This window comes from Erythrolamprus reginae, chromosome 1 (assembly GCF_031021105.1).
Source record: "Erythrolamprus reginae isolate rEryReg1 chromosome 1, rEryReg1.hap1, whole genome shotgun sequence".
Taxonomy (NCBI): Eukaryota; Metazoa; Chordata; class Lepidosauria; order Squamata; family Dipsadidae; genus Erythrolamprus; species Erythrolamprus reginae.
Window position 1 is genome coordinate 206,352,842 of NC_091950.1, and position 21,500 is coordinate 206,374,341.

The 21,500-nt window shown below is 37.2% G+C and overlaps 1 protein-coding gene across 5 annotated transcripts in view; it reads left to right on the forward strand.

The window, feature by feature from the left end:
- RAPH1 (Ras association (RalGDS/AF-6) and pleckstrin homology domains 1) overlaps positions 1–21,500 on the forward strand; it is an 86,909-nt gene that overhangs the window by 57,137 nt on the left and 8,272 nt on the right. For 4 of the 5 annotated variants that reach the window (XM_070731990.1, XM_070731995.1, XM_070731991.1 and 1 more), the window contains 9 exons: positions 6,146–6,220; positions 12,458–12,535; positions 13,937–14,096; positions 14,789–14,910; positions 15,479–15,544; positions 16,361–16,504; positions 16,932–17,042; positions 17,365–17,463; positions 18,377–18,497. In XM_070731990.1, coding sequence (XP_070588091.1) covers positions 6,146–6,220; positions 12,458–12,535; positions 13,937–14,096; positions 14,789–14,910; positions 15,479–15,544; positions 16,361–16,504; positions 16,932–17,042; positions 17,365–17,463; positions 18,377–18,497 — 976 coding nt within the window. The remainder of the gene's footprint in view (positions 1–6,145; positions 6,221–12,457; positions 12,536–13,936; positions 14,097–14,788; positions 14,911–15,478; positions 15,545–16,360; positions 16,505–16,931; positions 17,043–17,364; positions 17,464–18,376; positions 18,498–21,500) is intronic. The other variant, XM_070731992.1, reaches the window with a different exon arrangement.

Consider the following 21,500-nt stretch of genomic DNA (forward strand, 5'->3'; position numbering starts at 1 on the left):
GAATAAAGTAAAAAATACAACATAAAAAGGTAGTAAAGTAGCAGAATAAAATAATAGAAAATAAACAAAATTCAAGCAAATGGAAGAATTTACTTTATTTACAAGTGACTAGAAGAAATTCCTCTAGGTCACGGGTGTCAAACTTGCCACGTCACATTGCCATCACGTGCAATTTCACGACATTTCCTCCATTTACGGAGCTGGGTGGGTGTGGCCTGCATTTCACACATCCGCCACCAGATTGGAACCCCTGCTCTAGATGGATAGATTAGAGTCCTTGAAAAGGGGACATCAAAGATGGAGATGGCTCGGAAATGCTATTGAGCCATTTCTATAGGGGCCTATACACAGAGATATCCTTATAGTATCGAAGGGGGACTGATGAGCACATTGCCTATGGCTTGGCTAAGGTAAATGCCCTATGAAATGGCAATACTATATTGTAATGGATGATAAGTAGGCTGGCACAAATCCTTTTGGAAAAATCTCCCAAACTATAGGCTAGAAGAGTGATGGCAAACCTTTTGTTCCTTGGGTGCTGAAACAGTGTGCATGTGCACTATCGCACATACATGAGTGCCCACACCCATAATTCAATGCCTGGGGAGGGCAAAAGCAGCTTCCCCCGCCCCCGGGGGCCCTCTGGAATCCGGAAATGGCCTGTTTCCCAACTTCTTGTGGGCCCAGTAGGCTCGTGTTTAGCCCCCCCCCCCCCAGGCTCCAAAGACTTCCCTGGAACCGGGGGAGGGTAAAAACACCCTCCCCCCACCCCCGAAGGTTCTCTGGAAGCCAAAAACACCCTCCCAGAATCTCTGTGCAAGCCAAAAATCAGCTGTCCGGCACACACGTGCACATTTGAACTGAGCTAGGGCAACGGCTCACGTGCCAGCAAATATGGCTCTGCATGCCACCTGTGGCAACCGTGCCCTAGGTTCGCCATCACTGAGCTAGAAGGTTAAGCCTAGAACTTAACCTTTAATTGGTCAGAAAGTCAATGTCACAGATGCTGCTTGAAGCATTTTCGCAGCCTAATTAGCAGAGACTCTCTATTAAGATACTATTTTATAGTTAACAAATAATCAAAATAATACAGCTGTATAATTTTTCACTCTTTATTCAGTGTTTGATTTTATTCCAGTTTTTATTTATATATTGTTTTTAAATATTATCCAAGGAAACTCACTCATAGGTTTTTTTGCTCATATATTGACATATCACTTTCTGACTTGCATTCAATATTGGGAAATTGAAGAAAAAGGCTAGGGGAATTTTTTTAATACACCGACATATTATTTTCCATTGTCATACATTTTGAGTCATATCATTTCTTAGCAAAGCATGTTCTTCAGAAAACAAGTCAGCAATTTCCCAATCTTTCTAGTAATCTCAGTATAACTGATTCCTTGGATATTTTTAAATAATATCTAAGGAAACTCATTCATAATAATACCCAAGAAAATTCATTCATAGGGTTTTTGGGTCATATATTAACATATCACTGTCTGATTGCTTTCAATATTGGTAAATTCACTGACATACTATTTTCCATTAAATCATAAATTTTGAGTCATATCATTTCTTAACAAAGCATGTTCTGCCGAAAACAAGTCAATAGTTTCCCAATCTTTCTAGCAAACTCAGTATAACTGATTCAGCCCTTATTTTAAAATATGTGTCATCACCATTACTGAATGCATTTATTAAAGTGATAATTGAGAAGAGGGCAATTCCACTTCCTTCTCAGAACTCTTTTTAAAAGTAATGAAATAAACATTAAAAGAATCAAAGCAATGGGTTAAAATCCATTGTCAGGAGTGGGCACTATAATTAAATTTGAAAAGTTGATAACATGTAAATCAGAAAATTGATTTTAAAAACCAGTGTGGATGCAATGTTTATTTTTCCTGGTATTTAAAGCTAAATATTTAAATGGAGGTGCTCTGGAACTAAAATGCACTCTGAAAAATATGGTCCTATAGATGAGGAAGCTCTGAGAAGAGTCTCTCCAGATCTCAAATTTTAGGCAGGTTTTTATGGGAGAAAACAAGTAAATTTGCAAAGCAAAGGTGGGGAATTCTTTGATGGCTAGGCCTGCAGTTAATACTATTGAAGAATGGAATAATAATAATGGTAGCTGGAGAGCACACAATGTAAGGATTTTCCGGTTACCTCCAATAGGTGATATAGGTGATACAGTACAATGTTGTTTTTCTCCCTTTAAAAAAGAAAACTTATTTATTTCAGATACGTTTTGTATAGGTTTTGACTATTTTTTACCCAGTAGTGTGTTGTTGTATTTTGTTGTAAACTGTGGGCAGAGGGCTGTGTAGGGATATGAAGGTCTGTGCTTCCCACTCTTAATTGGTTTAGCAGTACAGTAACATTTGCTTTTCTCTATCATGGGTGGAGCCAGCATTCAGGATGAATTGTCCTCATCCACTCAAAATGAGGAATGAGTCTGGTTTTTTGTTGTCAGGATCCACCCTGCTAAGACCCAGCTTTGACTCGGTCCTCAGCAGGACGGATGTGAGAAAACATTGCTCCCATCCTGGTTGCTGATCTTCTTGGTTAAAAGTGTGATGAAATCTTGTCTTGTGAGTTTGAAGCTTCTCAATTGTCATACAGAGAACCCAAAGATTGGGCAGAACTTCGGCTCTGGCCACTTTGATGTGTGCTGGGTCATATATTGTAGCATGGTCCTTTGAGAGGCCTTGGCCCGGTCTGCCAAGGTCGCGCTCCATATTTCATCTTGCGTATGAGTGCAAAGGGGCCCTGGGCTTCGCTTAAGTTGCAGCAGCAGCCATCTCCCGACACATACAACAGAGCCATTTGCATATCGGGACAGTGTGGAGGACAGTTTTAAATTGCTGCCTTGATAGTCGCAAGAGCCTTGTTCACAGGATTCACAAAGCTCACCATCCTCCAGCCACTTCCCCACCTGCCACACCAAGGGAGAATCAGGCCTGTGAGGAAGACTCTTCAGCACTGAAGCCGCGAGCTTGCGTTTCTCCTGTGAATCCATTTTACCATTAGTGCGTTTCGCTGCACCCATTTATCAGGCCTTTGGATTGCTTGGTGGACGAATATCATTTTTGAACTTGTGTTTCTCTAGCACCCAGAACCCTCAGAGTGGGTGGGCGTTGACAGCTTGTTTGACTGCTTGTCGCCAAAACTGCTTTTGACAGTTGGATTGACTATTTTGGAAGTTCATTCGGCCCACCACCATTTAAAATGGCGGACATAGCTCCTTTGAGTGGCAAGCCTGGCAGAAAATGGGAAAAAAAATCTAACAAGCCAGTTCTGTATAATGACTAGTCCCACGCTTCAGGGCAGGGCCCACCCAACCATAATCATGCTCCCTCTGCCACCTCCAAAGCTACAGAAAAGACAGATTGCTGCAGGGAGAAGACCTTGCAGAAGATCTTTAACAGATCATCGAAGGGTTTGTCGGCTCCCAATCAGGGCCAGAACGTCCAGGGCAAAGACACCTGCTCTACCAGGGGGGCACGTGGTGATTAGAACTGCCGGAGATTAGAACTGCCCTCACCCTCCCTGTCTTTCGTAAACTACTCAAGACTCACTTATACCGCCAGGCATGGGGGAGTTGAGATATTCCTTCCCCCTAGGCCATTACAATTTATGCATGGTATGTTTGTGTGTATGTTTGGTTTTATAATAAGGGTTTTTAGTTGTTTTAGTATTGGATTGTTACTTGCTGTTTTTATCATTGTTGTTATCAGCCCCGAGTCTACGGAGAGGGGCGGCATACAAATTCAATCAATCAATCAATAAATAAATAAATTTAGCGTCCAGTTCCCAGGGCCGATCACAAAATTAAGTATGCTCAGACCTGGCTTATTTTTGCCTGCAGTATAGCTGGGAAGGGTTTTTTTTTTAGCTGGATAAGCTATTTTTGTAATACTCCAAAGAAAATAGTTTAGACGCAATTCCTATGAGTTAAGGTTGACTGTAGTATCGCTTTAACTTTACATGCTTCAAATAGTAGTTTTAACAGGGAGGCTTTTTCAGTTTCAGTGAAAAAAAAAGATCTAGTTCAGAAATAGGCGCTTTATTTTGATCTTGAAAAGTTGCAGCTGACTATGTCACAATATGAAACAAGTATAGATTGTTCATTCTGAGGCTTGTGAATGTTTTGCAGTGTTGCATTACTTTAAGCAATGGTGTTGGGCTAATTATCCAAGGCACATTACTGCCCTCTCCTGACTAGAAAATGATCTGACTTTTTTGTTATTTAAAATTGGGTAGTTTAATGTTTTAAGATAATATTTATGTGATAGTGATGGTGTTAGTGTCAGTAGCAATAGTACCCTTATTTATTGTGTATCTGTAAAACTACAGATGTAGCTGGCTGCATTTTAAAGTACTTAAATCATTTTTCACTTTTACATTTTTATTTAAAATTTAAATAAAGCATTTAGCAGATATCACCTGTATTTCAATGCTACATTTAGGGCAATGTACAGTATTTATACATGCATGCATGCATGCATGCATACATACATACATACATACATACATACATACATACATACATACATACATACATTTTTCTAGCCTGGTGTCTTAACCACCAAATATCATCCAAAGCATTAAAATCTTAAAGTAAGCACAGGCAAAAGCATAATAAATTACTTAAATATTCTTTTAAACAATGTTTTCATAAGAACATGATAATGATTAGAGAACTCTATTATTTGCTTTTAATTGGAGTTTTTAATCACTTCCCCTTAAAATATTTGCTTGTCCTCAATTGTTTCGGTTTGTGAAATTTTGCAGCTAAATCTTGTTATTTAACATAGTGATTTTAATTAGTTCATTGCGAAAGAAAAAAGAAAAATGTATGTTTCAGATGGTAGTAACAAAAATAATGAAAGCAAATATTTTAAAGGGTAAGTAACATAAAATAGAGTAATATGCAATGATACACAAGGAAGACCCCCTCCCCCCCCCCCCCCCCCCCGATTTCTGTCTTTCTGCATTTTCTGCGCCTCCTTTTAATGTTTCTGTGCTCACTATACTGCCAGACAGAACTATGAGACTGGCCATGTTATTTTGGAATCTTTGTCTCCAACTAGATAAACTTTCTAAAAGTCAATAGGAACATCTGGAAATCTGTGTGTTAAAAACACTATATTGATGACAGAATGATCCCTATAGAATAGGCCCTTAAGAATTGCTAAAGATAGTTTGTTAAAAATGCAAGGGTACAGTGAAATGGAAGAATAAGCTGTTTAAGATAGTGGTGCTACCTTGAGATTTATCAATCAGATACTTACCACTGTGCTTTCAAACGTTCTACCCCAGTCTTCGTTTATGGCCATATCCCTCTGCTTTAGTATCTCTCTTGTTTGGCCACTACCCATTTCTACCAGCATCTAGGAAGAATGCAATCTCTACAGCAGTTTGCTCTACCATTAGTTTCCAAGATACATAGAAACAGTCAGCTAGGTTTGTGAGGAAAAATTCAATTTTAACCAAAAAGTTAAATATCCTTGTTTCAGCCTTTCTTTGGCCTCCTCCAAGAGCTGCATTGAGAAATCTAAACACCACTTGGAAACCTTTGTTTAGAAGGTTTGTCTGAATAGTCGCTAATAGAAGAGTTTACATTCCATCCTGTAAGAATAGTGTACTGGAGGTTTATCCACAAAAATGATAACACATAGAATATATTGAGTCCCCCTAATGTAGAAGAAATAGAAAATAGTGGCAGTGGGAATAGATTAAAGCTGAGCATTCCGGATAATACAGTCCTGAACAGGGCTATAGTTATTAGATTATATTGTTTTTAAATGGTCGAAATACCATTTTTTCATTATATTATGTGGATGAAATTCTGGCTAAAATTGTATGTTGTCATGGTCATAAGTTCTAAAATATTTCTATAAAATTATTAAGGAATAGCTCCTAGAAAATTTCAGAATTGGGATGGAAAGGAATTTGTAGATGTTTTTAAAACTATGTCACTATTCTGGCCGCTTGCTTAATCCTTTGCTTGAAATATATCTAAAACTCTGTTTGTGCTTCAGATGAAGAGACGTTCTTACCTATTGCTGATCATACACTATAAAATGACTGCACTGGCTTTCTTGTGATTTAATTTGTTTTCTTTTCTTTTCTGCACAAGCACTCCTATTTGGACAGGGAAACCTCCCTCCTTCTGAGAAACATTGCAGGAAAGCCTTCTCATTTGCTGACCAAGGTGATATGCTACTTACTTCCCACCTGCATGTGACCATTTAATCCAAGATAGAAGTGGAATTTGTATAGTGTGTGTGTGTATATGTAAATTTGGACTTTATTTCTAGTACCTTTTGTTTTATGAAAATGATTTTTCCTCTGGTCAAAGATGAGCAAGGCATCATGAAATATATCCCGCATGGTTTATTTCCTTGTTAAATCAAAATGTTGTATTGCCTAGAATCTAAATGCATTTATTGTTACCAGGTTTCATAAAACAAATACAGAAATCACATAGCTTTAGTGAATGTCAAAATGGTCCTGAAATCATTTAAGGAAATATGTTTTAAAATAAATGTTAATGTTCCAATCAGTTCTCTCATTTAAAATCTTTGTGTAGTTATTATTGTATAAAATCATAAGCCAAAAACTGTTGTCAGCTAACAAAAAAAAATAGTCACCACAAATAATAAAGTCATTGATTTCCAGTAGATAAACGAAGCCAACCATAGATCAAATCAAATCAAAATATTATTATAGTAAAGGCCAGCAAGAAGAACAAGTAGGGAGGTAATTAATAGGGAAGGAACTTAATTTTCATGCCTTCATTTGGCAAGTTCTTGATACTAGACAATAAAGACAGACATAGAGATTAGTCACTGATATATGAGAAATTGAAAGTTTTGTACATCTTAATATCTAATTCCTTTTATTAGAGCATATTTTTTTCTGAATTATAGCCTGCCCATATGTGGGGAGATTAAAAAGTAAAAGGTTACGGGGAAATGAAATATTGCCAGTATATTAAGTGTTAATGTGATTTTCAATATAATCTATATACATATTGATGTAACAAGTGTTTTTGCACCATTGGGATTACAAATTCGTTAAATTTGACATCTTTGTCTCTGTTTAATCCATGGGAACTTCATCTCAACTATTTTATCATTTTAAAAATTGCTATTTTTCTCATTAATAGCATTTAGCAATAGCATTTAGACTTATATACCACTTCACAGTGCTTTATAGCCCTCTCTAAGTGGTTTACAGAGAGTAAGTATATTGCCCCCAACAATATTGGTCCTCATTTTACCGACCTTGAAAGGATGGAAGGTTGAATCAATCTTGAGTCTACTGAGATTCCATCTGCCAAACTGCTGGCAGCCGGTGATCAGCAGAAGTAGCTTGAAGTACTGCACTCTAACCACTGTCCCACTGAGGTCTTAAATCATGGTCATCTTGAGATCAGTTATAAAATATCCATGAAAGCTGGAGTATTCTATAGTTATTTTGGGGAAATTAGAATTTCTAGTGCTAAATTTGTATCTGTTTCCTATATGTTCCATATCAGTCATCCTCCCTAGAGTTTGGTGAGTTATTAGTGATAATGATGACTACACTAAAGTGGATGATGATCAGATTTGTATATTCTTGCTATAATTAATAACAGTATGTCTTCTGGTATCAGAATAATTACCAGGACAAAGTTAGCTTCTCGGTCTATGACAAGGTTTACCTGGCTGAATCATTGTATCTGTTGTCATAAACAGATAGGTATCCCCTGTGGTTATGAAAGGGAGTATCATAGCTTTAACTTATTTCTTAAGTTAAGGAATATTTACATATTCCTATAAATATAAATTTATAAATAATAAAAGCTTATGCTGCAATAAATGTTACTGTTGAAACCAGGTTCTGCATGGCATTTGTCACAACAGATTAAGTTAATTGCTCCCTCCCTCAGAAAATTAAAATATTAGTTTAACTTGTAGAAATAGCTTTCTATTCTAGAGAGATGGTGGCATTGTTGGGAACTTGCTGATTGGCAAGATTTCATTTAAAATAAATTGAAATAATGAAGCCTCTAATTTTGCTAGCATAAAAGCCCAGTAGCCATTTACATCAGGTGGGAAGAGATTGTGACACATAGATCTCCCTCCTTCCACCCCTTTCTTTTTCCTTTTGAATACTAAAGAATCTTAAGAGGAATCTTTTTGGGTGTGCTTAAATATGAAGACAGTGCCTTCTGTAGCATTTCCAAATAGCCAGAGTTGTGTCCCCATATTGAGCAAACATGAGTAAAAGTACTGATATGCCCTATGTGCACTATCCTCTCCACACATGGCAAACACCTGACTGAAGCTGCCCAAAGGCCTACTTCAAATACAGTGGGGCAGCTGTGCTTTCCAGTCATATGACTCTATCTATCATGTTCCTCCTCTTCTTCTTAACATGCATGTAAAGTTGAGAACAATTCAAGATAAAACTCTGAATCCAGAATTGTCCTTATAAACCACAGTTTACTAAACCACAATGTCCTGAGTTCAGCCATAACATCCTAGCTTAAAATATGTATTTTTATTTCTTAAATTTATTTGCTGGCTAACTCCCTGTGGGATTACTCTAGGAAGCTTACAATAAAAGGGAAGAATCGAAGAGTGTACACAGAAAATAAATAAGGCAATAGAACAATAAAATAAACAGTGAAAAAGAACACCGAATATATCAATAAGAAAAATTTAAAAAGATGGACAGGAATATGAAACAGGTTCTGGTGTCCTCATATCATATAAAGAATAGAATTTGCAATCAAGGATTTTTATATTTCATTTCAGGAAGCCTAAGTGAATATTTGATTAGCAAGTTAAATTTCAAATCTGTACTTTTATTTTAGAAAAATATGGGAAACACTGACTTGATTTGTGGGTTTCTCCCTGCCCGTTATTATAGGTAGATAGTATAGAATCCAGCTGGTTTTAGACAACTTTTAAGAGTATTGCAGGTTTGCCACATAAATCTTCCTCTAGGCTACAGCAGATTCCTTACAGACAGAATCACCATTACATAAAGTGAGTGACAACATTTTTAAGGGCGTAATTCAGCGGTCCCCAAACTACGGCCCGCAGGTCGCATGCTGCCCGCTGAGGCCATTTATCTTGCCCGTGGGTGAGTGACAGGAGCACAGGATGCATCCGCATCCTGTGCTCCTGGCCACTGTCCCCTCTAGCCTGTGTGGTCACACAGCGGTGCAGGCAAAAAACAAACTCCTCGCAGGTTTTTCAAACCCTGCACGGTAGAGCCAGCGCCGTTTCTCCCACCTGACAGTTGATCTGCTGTCGGCTGGGAGAAACCCCAGTGGGCTCTGAGCCCCACCCAGCTTCTCCAGCTATATCCAGGGACCACGCTCTGCCCACTCCTGCCGATATTCTTCCCGCCGCCGGGAAGAAACAGGAAGCAAAAAAAAAACCCCCAGGAAACAAGAGGCAGCGGTTGGATGGCAGAAGCGGTGCCCTGGGGAAAAAGCAGTGGACATAGACTTGTGCCTACACCGGAGCTGTCGCCTCGCCCTCTCTCCACCTTTCCCATAAGTTGATTTGCGGGGAATCTCATTTTTTCAGCAGAGAGAGACAGAGACACACACCCTCAAGTTCATTCATCCTGCCTGCTTAGACTTTTTAATATTGGAATTGTTTGTTGAAACAATAAGTGATCACATTACATGGGTCTCAGCTATGTGTTAAACACCCTCCTAAAAAACCACCTTCTTATTTCGAGTCTTCTCATTTTTCAAGAATTCTCTCATATTTTTAGATATTGGCTTTGTTAAACGTTAAGCGTACTTTAAATACAGATTGATAATTTGGGTGTTCACGGCGGAGCCCCTCCCACCCCCCGAGGCACATGGCGGGGCACAGAAATTTTTGTGAGAGAGGGAAAAGAGAGAGAGAAAGAAAAGGGAAAGAGAGGGAGGGAAAGAGAAGTGGAGAGGAAGGAAGGAGGGAAGGAAGGAAAAATGAAGGAAGGAAAAATGGAGGGAACAAGGAAGGAAGGAAGAATGAAATGAATGGAGGGACAGAGGAAGGAAGGACTGGGGTTTTTTTTTGGGGGGGGGGGTTCTGTTAACATACATTCAAACAACAAAGTATACCATCTAATTTTCCATGAATGCGGTATTTTGTTAGGGAGCGGGGGGGAGGGCTTTCAAGGCTAAGGTGGAACTTAAATTAACACTCTCCGTTTTTGTAGCTTGGTTCCTTAATAACTAGATCAAACTATTCCTCTGCAACAATTAAGGATTGGATTTAATTCTGACTTTAAAAATTGGGGATAAAATTAGCAGAGATGGGCTGTTTATTTGTTTTTAGTATTTGTATTTGTTATTTCCTCTACCTTTAAAGTTATACTCCATTCTTTCCAGCTAAAGGTATCATAAATAAAACTTTCTCTGTATTTTGTTCATCCTCACAGAAATAGGATTTAGGGAAGTTATCTAGTAATATTCAACTCCATGTTTAGACATTGACACTGACAATTTTGTGTTTTTCTTTACAATTTTTAAATTTGCAAATATACACAATTTTCTGAATTTCTTTTAATCTTAAATATACAATATTATCCATGATGAAGATCCATAATACAGATTTGAAATTATTTTCATAGTTCATTATAATTTTGCCTGCTGTTGCTTAATATTTGTGCATTTCCTGGTTTATAATTTGTTTCAGTAAGGACAAATTGATAAAAGGATGTAACTCTGTGACTTACGTAATATAGGCACCTATAAATAATTGGGGATATTTGTCTACTTGCCAAAATTATTTACCTACTGCTCTGTGTAGTCTTTACATGCTTTATCTGTAATTTCTACTCTGATTAACTTTATTGTGGCTAAAATGTATAATCAGATGAAGTCATTGAAGATTGTATGCTGAAATTATATAGTCAGAGTATACATGAGAATATGAATACAGAGAGGGACGGCATACAAATCTAATAAATAAATAAAATAAATGAAACACAAATATTGGATATATTAAAATGATACATGGAGAGGGGCGGCATATAAGTCCAATAAATAAATAAATAAATTTGAAAAACATATCTAAAGTGGAGAGGATATAACAAGTACTGTAGGTGTTATCTACTTAAAATATACTGCTCAAAAAAATAAAGGGAACATTCAAATAACACATCCTAGATCTGAATGAATGAAATATTCTCATTGAATACTTGTTCTGTACAAAGTTGAATGTGCACAACAAGATGTGAAATTGATTGTCAATCAGTTTTCTTCCTAAGTGGATAGTTTGATTTCACAGAAGTTTGATTTACTTGGGAGTTATATTGTGTTGTTTAAGTGTTCCCTTTATTTTTTTGAGCAGTGTATATTAGAAGATTTTAAATATTTGTGGTTGTGATTGAAAATAAGGTGGTAAAATTTCTGGACAGTTATGAAATCACTAGGATGGTAATTTAATAAATAAAACTACATTTATTTTATTAAATTAATAGTGCTTGTCTTTTTAGAAATTAGCCATAAAATCTTGTTTGATGCACCCATAGTCAAAGTATGATTGATCCATACATTAGATAATTTTAGGTTAAATTTTTAAAAAACCTAGATAAGAAAGAATATAAATACTAACATGAGATGAGAAAGAATGGTAAATGCTAACATACCAATTATAAAATGTACCAATAAGTTGTTCTTTCAGAAAATGGATGAATTGACACAATTTCTATAATCTATACATAAAGCTTGATTATCCCAAATATTTTTTTAAAAACTTCATTTGCAGTCTTAAGACTTTTTTTTTTTACATACAAAGTGCTGAGTTGTTGGGAATATTTTTCCCATTTGAGCCCATATGAGATTTGTGCTATAGAACTCTGTCTCATTTTTGTTTTCAAACTACATGAAATCCTTTTTGTATCAGATATGATGAGTTTTTAATTGACCTCCAGAATCTTGTTCCCTTTGTAATTGTTTATTTAGATACTGTTTCAGGCGTCATTTATCTTATCTCTTTATCAATTTACTCACTGGTTTCATTGAAAATTACTAAGTTTCTGATGAACATTTCTTTTACCAGCTCTTGCCTTCTTCACTATTAATTGGACAGTAATATGGATGAATGTTGAAGAGACAGGTGGCAGCTACAGGAAGCTAGGGAATAATTTGGAAATCTTCATGAGAATAGAAAAAGCAGCATATAGTATGCTACTATACTGTAAAACTCCTGTGCTCAAATAGGTGCATTTGAATAACACATACTTTTAAAATATAATATTCTAAACTGTAAGCATTAGATTATCGTGTGATACCTTTTTGTACATATCAAAAGTACTTTTGAAAATACTTTTACAGTAGAAATCCAGTTCATAGAATTCTGTCTTTGGAGAAGGGAAGATGGGGAAAGCATTGATATATATATTTATGTATGTTGTTTAGTGTTAAACCAAAAACTATTTTCCCTAGGAGGAACAGGCTGCTAAATTGAAGGCTGAAAAGATCAGAGTGGCTTTAGAGAAAATTAAAGAAGCACAAGTTAAAAAGGTAAATTTCTCTTGCTTAATATACTTTAAAGTTAATACAAACAGTTCCTACTGAGGAAAATATACGGCATTAAAACTCTTGTTTCTTAGGTTATTTTTCTAGTTCTACAGTTTATATTGCATTGCAATTCTAGTTATCAAGCAGTGTTAATGTATTCAACTTGGACTACAGCAACAGAAAGTTCCCTTTTAATGATTCCAGGATGTGGGTTATATCCAGTTACAGTGGTACCTCTACCTACAAACACCCCTACTTATGAACTTTTCTAGATAAGAACTGGGTGTTCAAGATTTTTTTGCTTCTTCTCAAGAACCATTTTCCACTTACAAACCTGAGCCTCCGAAACTTTACCCGGAAAAGGCAGGGAGAAGCCTCCGTGGGGCCTCTCTAGGAGTCTCCTGGGAGGAAACAGGGCCGGAAAAGGTGAGGAGAAGCCTCTGTGCGGCCACTCTAGGAATCGCCTGGGAGGAATCAGGGCCTCTATCCTCCCTGTGGTTTCCCCCATCACTCGCATTATTTGTTTTTGCATTGATTCTTATGGGAAAAATTGCTTCTTCTTACAAACTTTTCTACTTAAGAACCTGGTCACGGAACAAATTAAGTTCGTAAGTAGCAGTACCACTGTATATCCATTCACCCCAGGGGTGACAAACTCATGGCATCATGTGACATCTTGGAACTTTTTTCCCCTTCACTAAACCAAGCGTGGATTTGGCCAGCACGTGGTGCATCTGACCCATGGCCAGGTGTTTGACAGCCCTGATTCATCCTATCTCTGTTCCTGTTTAACTCCTGCATGGCTCCTGATGTGCTACATAGGCCTAAGGGATACACAAATATAGTATCTAGTTAAGGGTAGAATCATCTCAAACTAACTAGAATTGGAAATGTTAAATTATACTTACTATCCATGTAAAAATTGTATCATTGAAAATTCTTGGAATCTAGTATAGTTATTCCTTACTTAACAGTAGTATCTGGGACTGGCAACTCTGTCACTAAGGAACGCAGTTATAAACTATGATGTCACATGATCACACCGACTTACAACAGCAGTTGCAGCAGTCCCAAGTGACAAATCCCACAGTTGCAGATTGTACTCACATGATTGTCATTTGCAACCTTCCGTCAGCTTCTTCATTGACTTTGTAATGAAGGTCACAAATTGTGATCACATGACCCTGGGATGCTGCAGCATCATAATTATGAAGTGATTGCCAAGTTCCCTAAACATGATCCTATGAATGGTATGGCAGCCTCAAATATGAGGACCCATCATAAGTTTCCCTCATTCAGTGCCATTGTAACTCTGAACACTTGATTAATGAGTGGTCATTCAATGAAGACTACTTTGTTTCAAAATTTCATCAAAATGTAATGCCTTCTTTATTTCTGCTACAGCTTGTGATAAGAGTCCACATGTCTGATGACAGCTCGAAGACAATGATGGTAGATGAACGACAGACAGTAAGACAAGTGTTGGACAACTTGATGGACAAGTCACATTGTGGATTTAGCTTAGATTGGTCCTTGGTAGAAACACTCTCTGAATTACAAATGGGTTAGTAATTCAGATTTATTGACAGTACTAAATTGTTATGGAATCTTTATAATGTATTGTCCTGTTTCATGGTTCACTCTTATTCCTGAGTTGATATGCCGCATTTTTAAAAGTAGCTTTCTACCAATGTTGGGGAAAACCTTGATCTTTATTAGATTTCAGGACAGTGTATGTCCTGTGTAAGTCCTCGGAGAGGGGTGGCATACAAATCTAATAAATAATTGTTGTTGTTGTTGTTGTTGTTATTATTATTATTATTACTCTGTATTTTAAACAGTATATGTTGCAAGGGTGGTAGTTCAGTCAATAACACAGACTAACATATAGTAAAGGTATTATTTACAAGATATACAATATCATTAATATTACACAGTAACTATAATACAATACATACTACATAATACACACAGAGGAATACCTTTTAGCACATAGTGGGTACATTAGACCAAGTAGCACACAGAAATTACATATATTCTCTTATTCACACATTGCAGGTACATATACTATTACGCACACAACAATATAGTATATTCTCTTATTTGCACACAGCAGTATAGTATACACATTCTTCATTTTTGCTTTTTTATTTTTTATGCATTGTCATATGACATTAAGGAAAGGATTTTACACTATAAAATTAGATAACTTGATTTTGAATTTAAAATGATTGTTATATTTCTGTAATTATGCAGAGAGGATTTTTGAAGACCATGAAAATTTAGTTGAAAACCTCCTGAACTGGACAAGAGATAGTCAAAACAAGCTCATGTTTGTTGAACGTATAGAAAAATATGCCCTTTTTAAAAATCCCCAAGTAAGTATAATGCTTTTCCATCGATCTTGTATTATTGTCACAGACCAGAATAGAAAATAAAATACTAAAATAAAACAAAATAAGACATAATAGTATATTAAAATTAATGGTGAGATCATCAATGGGTGAAAATAAAGTTCTTTTTTCTACTTTTGAATATCCATTGTGCCTTAAGCATCCTTTACAGTGGTTGTTTTTACATGCTTAATGCACTAAAATTTATTAAATGTGATTTATTGAAACCATAATTATGATCTGAAAGGGAGTATTTCTTAAATTTATTTTGAAGTTTCTATTTCCCTCCTAATAAAATTCTGAGAAACATTAAAAATATATTTGCATTTAAATTTCTGATCATTTTTTTGTGTCTGAGAATAAACATGCCTGCCTTAACCTGCCTTTAGACTTCATATTATTCCCATAAATTTTTATCTGTTTCCATATAGAAAAGATTTGTTCACAAATAATAGCACTCTTTGTTAGCATCGGGAAAAGGTGAGACTAAGATAACTATTGCATTTCTACCATTTTACATTCGTCAACTGTAACTTCTATTTCTCTATTGCAGAATTATCTTCTGGGGAAGAGAGAAACTTCTGAAATGGCAGACAGGAACAAGGAAGTACTACTGGAGGTAAGTTGATTATAGGGTTAGCCCCTTCACTAAGGGCTACAAAAGGGAAATCTGAGTCCAGAACTCAACCTTAAAATCTGTCTGCCAGGTGAAAAAGGCAGTATTATTTTTATTAGTATTAATATTAGTATTAATATTCATGTGCCATAATTGAGATGTTTGGTGCAGAAGTGTCAGTTACTTAGAAATAGGACCTAACGGAAACTTGGAATACTGACTACTCCCAGGGTTAGGGAGCTAAACTTCTTTGCCTGCTTAAGTCAGCCAAGCCCTCACAGAATACCTATCCTTTGGTGCTGAAGTTTACCATCCTCACTCTAAAAGACAGGAAAGGAAATACAGTGTTCGCTCGATTTTCGCGGGGGATGCGTTCCAAGACCGCCCGCGAAAGTCGAATTTCCACAAAGTAGAGATGCGGAAGTAAATACACTATTTTTGGCTATGAACAGTATCACAAGTCTTCCCTTAACACTTTAAACCCCTAAACTGCAATTTCTCATTCCCTTAGCAACCATTTAGATTATTACTCACCATGTTTATTTATTAAAGTTTATTTTAAAAAATATTTATTGAAAGCGGACAAAAGTTTGGCGATGACGTATGACGTCATCAGGCGGGAAAAACCGTGGTATAGGGGGGAAAACAGCAAAGTATTTTTTAATTAATATTTTTGAAAAACCATGGTATAGCCGTTTCGCGACGTTCGAACCCGCAAAAATCGAGGGACCACTGTACTGAAGAGAAAACAAATGCAAAACATTTTCTTGTGAATATATAAAGTTTGTTTTTCACAATTCCTTTATCCATACGTTCCAGGAGTGCTTTTGTGGGAGCTCAGTAACAGTGCCAGAAATCGAGGGAGTCCTGTGGTTGAAAGATGATGGTAAAAAATCTTGGAAGAAGCGTTACTTTCTTCTGCGAGCTTCTGGAATCTACTATGTTCCAAAAGGAAAAGCAAAGGTGAAATCCCTTTTGACTCTATTTTCAAATGGGCACGACTGCAACTTTTACTAGACAAAACACACTGTAAAATGATTTATTTATGAAGCAGGCATCAAAATATCCTATTGCATTGGGAATGTTCATAGCCGAGCCTTCACTTTCAGTCTGAAAAAGATTCTGAGTACATTTAGTTGAGCATATAGAATACAAAAGTGGTGTAAGTTAAAAATCCTTTCAGAAATAGAAGTGCTAATAGTTTATTTTTTATCAATTAACAAAGTGGAAGTAAATGAACAGAAGAGAAATTCAAATAATATCAATATTTGATGGGCCTAATATTGTATTGTACTTTTGTATAGTACTATATACTGTATAGACAGTAGCCTTAAATTGTGTTAATACGATATGTATCTCTGTCCATGACCAAATATGTCATTATTGATAGGTCTCAAGGGATCTTGTGTGCTTTCTTCAATTGGATCATGTTAATGTTTACTATGGACAGGATTATCGCAACAAGTACAAAGCTCCTACAGACTATTGTCTAGTACTAAAGGTAACTATCGACTTAATACTTCTAATGTGACAAATGAATAAACATAGAATAAAATTGTCTATATCTTCATGCAATTTGTTTTGGAAGGTTTTAATGTTCCTTTAAAACTAATCCAAGTACAGGTTCTCATTTTCCTATTCTTTTAAAAGAAATCACAATATCGTCCTTTTATTTAGAAGATTTATTCTAATCTTTTTATGAAAACAGCATACAGACAATAGTATCAATTTTGAATATGCTTCAGCTGGTCTCCATTATGATTAATTTTAATTGTGTAATTATTTTTAATCCAATCAAAATAGCTTAAATATTTCTCTTTCAGCATCCTCAAATTCAGAAGAAATCTCAGTATATTAAGTATTTATGTTGTGATGATATCAGAACCCTTCATCAGTGGATAAACGGTATCCGTATTGCTAAGGTATTACCTCTTCTGTCCATGTTTTTTTAGCATTAATTATATTTATTTATTTATTTATTTATTTATTGGATTTGTATGCCGCCCTTCTCCAGAGACTCGGGGCGGCTAACAGCAACAATAAAGCAGTGTACAATAGTAATCTGATGTTAGAAATAATTAAAAGCCCATTAATATAAAAACCATACATATCTACATACATACCATGCATAGAATTGTAAAGGCCTAGGGGGGAAAAGGATCTCAATTCCCCCATGCCTGGCGGCAGAGGTGGGTTTTATTATTAGAATAACTCTTAATTTTATCCATTGCAATTTGGGGAAACACTTGAACTGAATTTGTTAATTTCTCCTAGCTTAATTATTGCTCTCTTCTGCCACTCTTAATAAGAACTTATTAATACTAATTAAATCAAGCCATTTTTTCTTAACAGTGCCATTGTAAAATTAGGGAAAGCTGTTTTACTCAGCTTACATGTAGGCAAAACGACTTGAAGGCAGTGCCAGCATCTTCTAGAAACAAAGGAGGGGGTGGGACTTCCTGTTGCAAATTTGAGGCAATTTCCTCACCCCATCACACTGAAACTAAAGGCAACATATCTGGCTATTTTCTAAGTATACCTATCTCTTTCAGATGAAGAGGGTTGCTCAGGTTGCCTTCTGTTTGTGCAATCAATGAATGAAATCCCTTTATTTGTCACAAATACATTCAGGTTTTAACATTTTTTATTTTAATTGTTTCTTAGTGATGCTAATCAATTCAGCAATAATTTTGACCCTCTTTTTTGACATATCAAAGTTAAAAAGAAACATTCCAATACTTGCTTTCATAGAATTAGAGGGTGCAGTGGGATTGTCTTGGGCTTGAGTCATACTGGTGGAAATGGTATAACAAGCAGCATTCCTATTTTGTACAGTATGGGAAGCAATTATATATAAACTATCAAGAAGCTCTGAAAAGGACAGAATCAGCATATGACTGGACATCCCTGTCCAGTTCCAGTATTAAGTCTGGATCCAGCTCATCTAGTTTGCCAGGTAAGCTCCAATAGACCAATCGATGCAAATAGCTGTTTCTATGTATAAGGTATATGTATTTCATTTTTTAATCAGTTAATTGCCTTAACACATTTTATAAATGCTGTAAATGTAAAACATCTTGATTTCAGAAAGGTATTTGTCAGTTGACTTGGAAACCCACTGAAATAAAGAGAAACAGTCTATCAATTGTTCCTCCTCAAACGTATTTTTAGATTTGCCAGTGACACTCTCTAGAAACCAGCAACCAAGTTTGAAATTAGCTTTATAGGTGAGAGGAAGCATTAAAAATACAGAATGAATTTAATAGATCAATACATTTATTTACAGTCCCAAACCAAACATTAAGACAGACATGTGAAATAGATCCTATTTCAGATCAGAAACAGAAACAAATTCAGCTTTCATATGGGAAGCTTATGTGTCGTTTAAATACCATATGGCATGAAATCCAGAATTTTTAATAATACTTGGACAGAATTGTTACCAAATTGTCCTGTAAAGTTAGCAATGGAAAGTGAAGCTTAGTAGAGGAAGATGTAGAAGTCTTCACCAAAGAAAAAGTAATTTGCTCAGATATACAATGAGAGTTTTATGGTTTGATAATGATAAATGGGAAAAGGTCTTGGTATATTAGATTAGATTAGATTAGATTAGATTAGATTAGATTAGATTAGATTAGATTAGATTAACAAAATTGGAAGAGGCCTTGTAGGTCATCTAGTCCAGCCCCCACCCAAGCAGGTGATCCTGCACTATTTCTGACAAATGGCAGTCCAATCTCTTCTTGAAAGCTTCTAGTGATAAAGCTCCCACAACTTCCGAAGACAAACTGTTCCATTGGTTGATTGTTCTCATTGTCAGAAAATTTCTCCTGTAGTTGGCCTCAAGTTTTTTGGAATGTCTGCTAAAATAGCAGATATAGTTTAAAGCTGCATGAATTGAAATATTCAAATTATGGCTTTTCCACTAAATTCTGCTTTGACTAGACCCCAACTTAGTTTCTTTGGGAGATTCTATGTTATGAACTTTCATACTCAGAGAAATGAAAACTGTTTCAGAGAAGGATAGTGAATGGAATAGAAACTAAATCTTATGAAGATAAACCAAGAAAATAGAAAATTACAACAGTTTTCAAGAAATAGGAAGTACAGTGGAACCTCGACATACGAGCAGCTCTACTTACGAGCTACTCGAGATAAGAGCTGGGAGGGGAGCGACATTTTTGTTCGCCTCCCGAGCTCACATTCGGGATACGAGTGCCGAACTTCCGCGTTCGGCTTCAGGAGACAGCTCCTTGGCGCTCGTATCCCGCGTGTTTTAAAACATGACAGCCGGCCTGGGGGGCTCGGGGGCTTCCCCCGAGCCCCCCAGGCCGTCTGCGACGTTTTAAAACACGCGCGCCGCTTCGCAGCTGTCTCCTGAAGCCGAACGCTAACTTCCGCGTTCGGCGGCAGCGGGTTTTTTTGTTGTTGCACGGATTAATTGACTTTACATTGTTTCCTATGGGAAACAATGTTTCGTCATACGAGCGTTCCGACTTACGAGCCTCCTTCCGGAACCAATTAGTCTCGTAAGTCGGGGTTCTACTGTATGCCATATAGAAGAAGGTCAAGATGTGTTCACCATCAACCAAGAATTCAGGGCACGGATCAATTACCTTACAGAAAATCAGATTCTGGTTCAATATTTTTTTTGGGGGGGGTGGGGGTGTAAAATGTTTCCAAAGTGGAACCAAAGGAAGAAATGGGTTTCTGGTAATGGATGAATTTAAACAAAAGCTACAGCTATTTCAATTAGGACTACTTTAATCTAGAATTCTTCATGGAGCTTGATAACCTAAATCTGTGATGGTAAACCTGTGGCATGCACAGCCATTGCCTGTAGCTCTTCCGGGTTCTAGCATGCCAGCGAGCTGGTCTTCATGCACGCGGAATGCTAGAAACCAAAAGAGCAGTCACCAGGTGCGTATGTGCACACCAGGAATATGATCTTTGTTTACAATGTGCGTATGCGCACTGGCCACTTGGCTTGGTACCTGGCACGCATGCATGTGCGAAGAACATTTCATATACCCAAAGTTACAGGGAGACAGGTTCCCGGCTATCACTTCCTAAGGGAGCAGAGCTGTCAGCCAGGACCGGCCAGGGTTTCTGGTTCTCCCGCACGAGCCCCAACCCACAGTGCCATGCATCCATGGTCCAGAGGGCCTAGCTGCCTCAGGCATCCCACAAAAGAAGCAGCAATGGCGGGCGAAGGCAGTGGTTCTCCTAAGCTGAATGGTGAGAACCACTGTACAGCCCCAGGAGAGTACAGGGGCAGGGCTTCTTGTTCTCGGTGGCGGGTGAGGGAGTGTGATGGTTCTCCACCAGAATCCTGGCTGCAAGCAGCAGGGTGTGGACCATTACACGGCCCCAGGAGAGCAGCAGGGGCAGGGCTGCTTGTTCTCGGTGGCAGGCGAGGCGGGCAGTTCTCCTCCAGAATCCTAGCTGCAAGAGGCAGGGTGAGAACTTCTGTGCAGCCCCAGGAGAGCAGCAGGGGCCAGACTACTTGTTCTCGGTGGAGGGGGGGATTTCTCACTTGTGGACAGGATGCTGGAGAACCACTCCTCCTTTTTTTCATTGCTACCCTCTGAATAAGGTTTTTGTAAGCCCTAACCATGTGCGGACGCTGACCAGACTAAGGATCGTAGCCACAGATTTCCCCCCCCTATATTCCTCCCCAAAAACTAAAATGTGCCTTAAACTCCAAAAAATACAGTAAGTAAAAAGAATCTGTACATTGAGAGCATGTTTATATGATTGGCATCAAAATTTAATTTAATTTAATTTATTAGATTTGTATGCCTTGTATGTCGCCCCTCTCCGAAGATAATATTTGGCTTCTGTTTTGTCTTGCTCTCCCCCCCTCCCCAATTTAGTACGGTCTTATTATATACCATCCAGTTCACTATTCTAATGTACTGTGGTAGTAGTCCACCTAAGCCAGTGTACTTGTGAATTT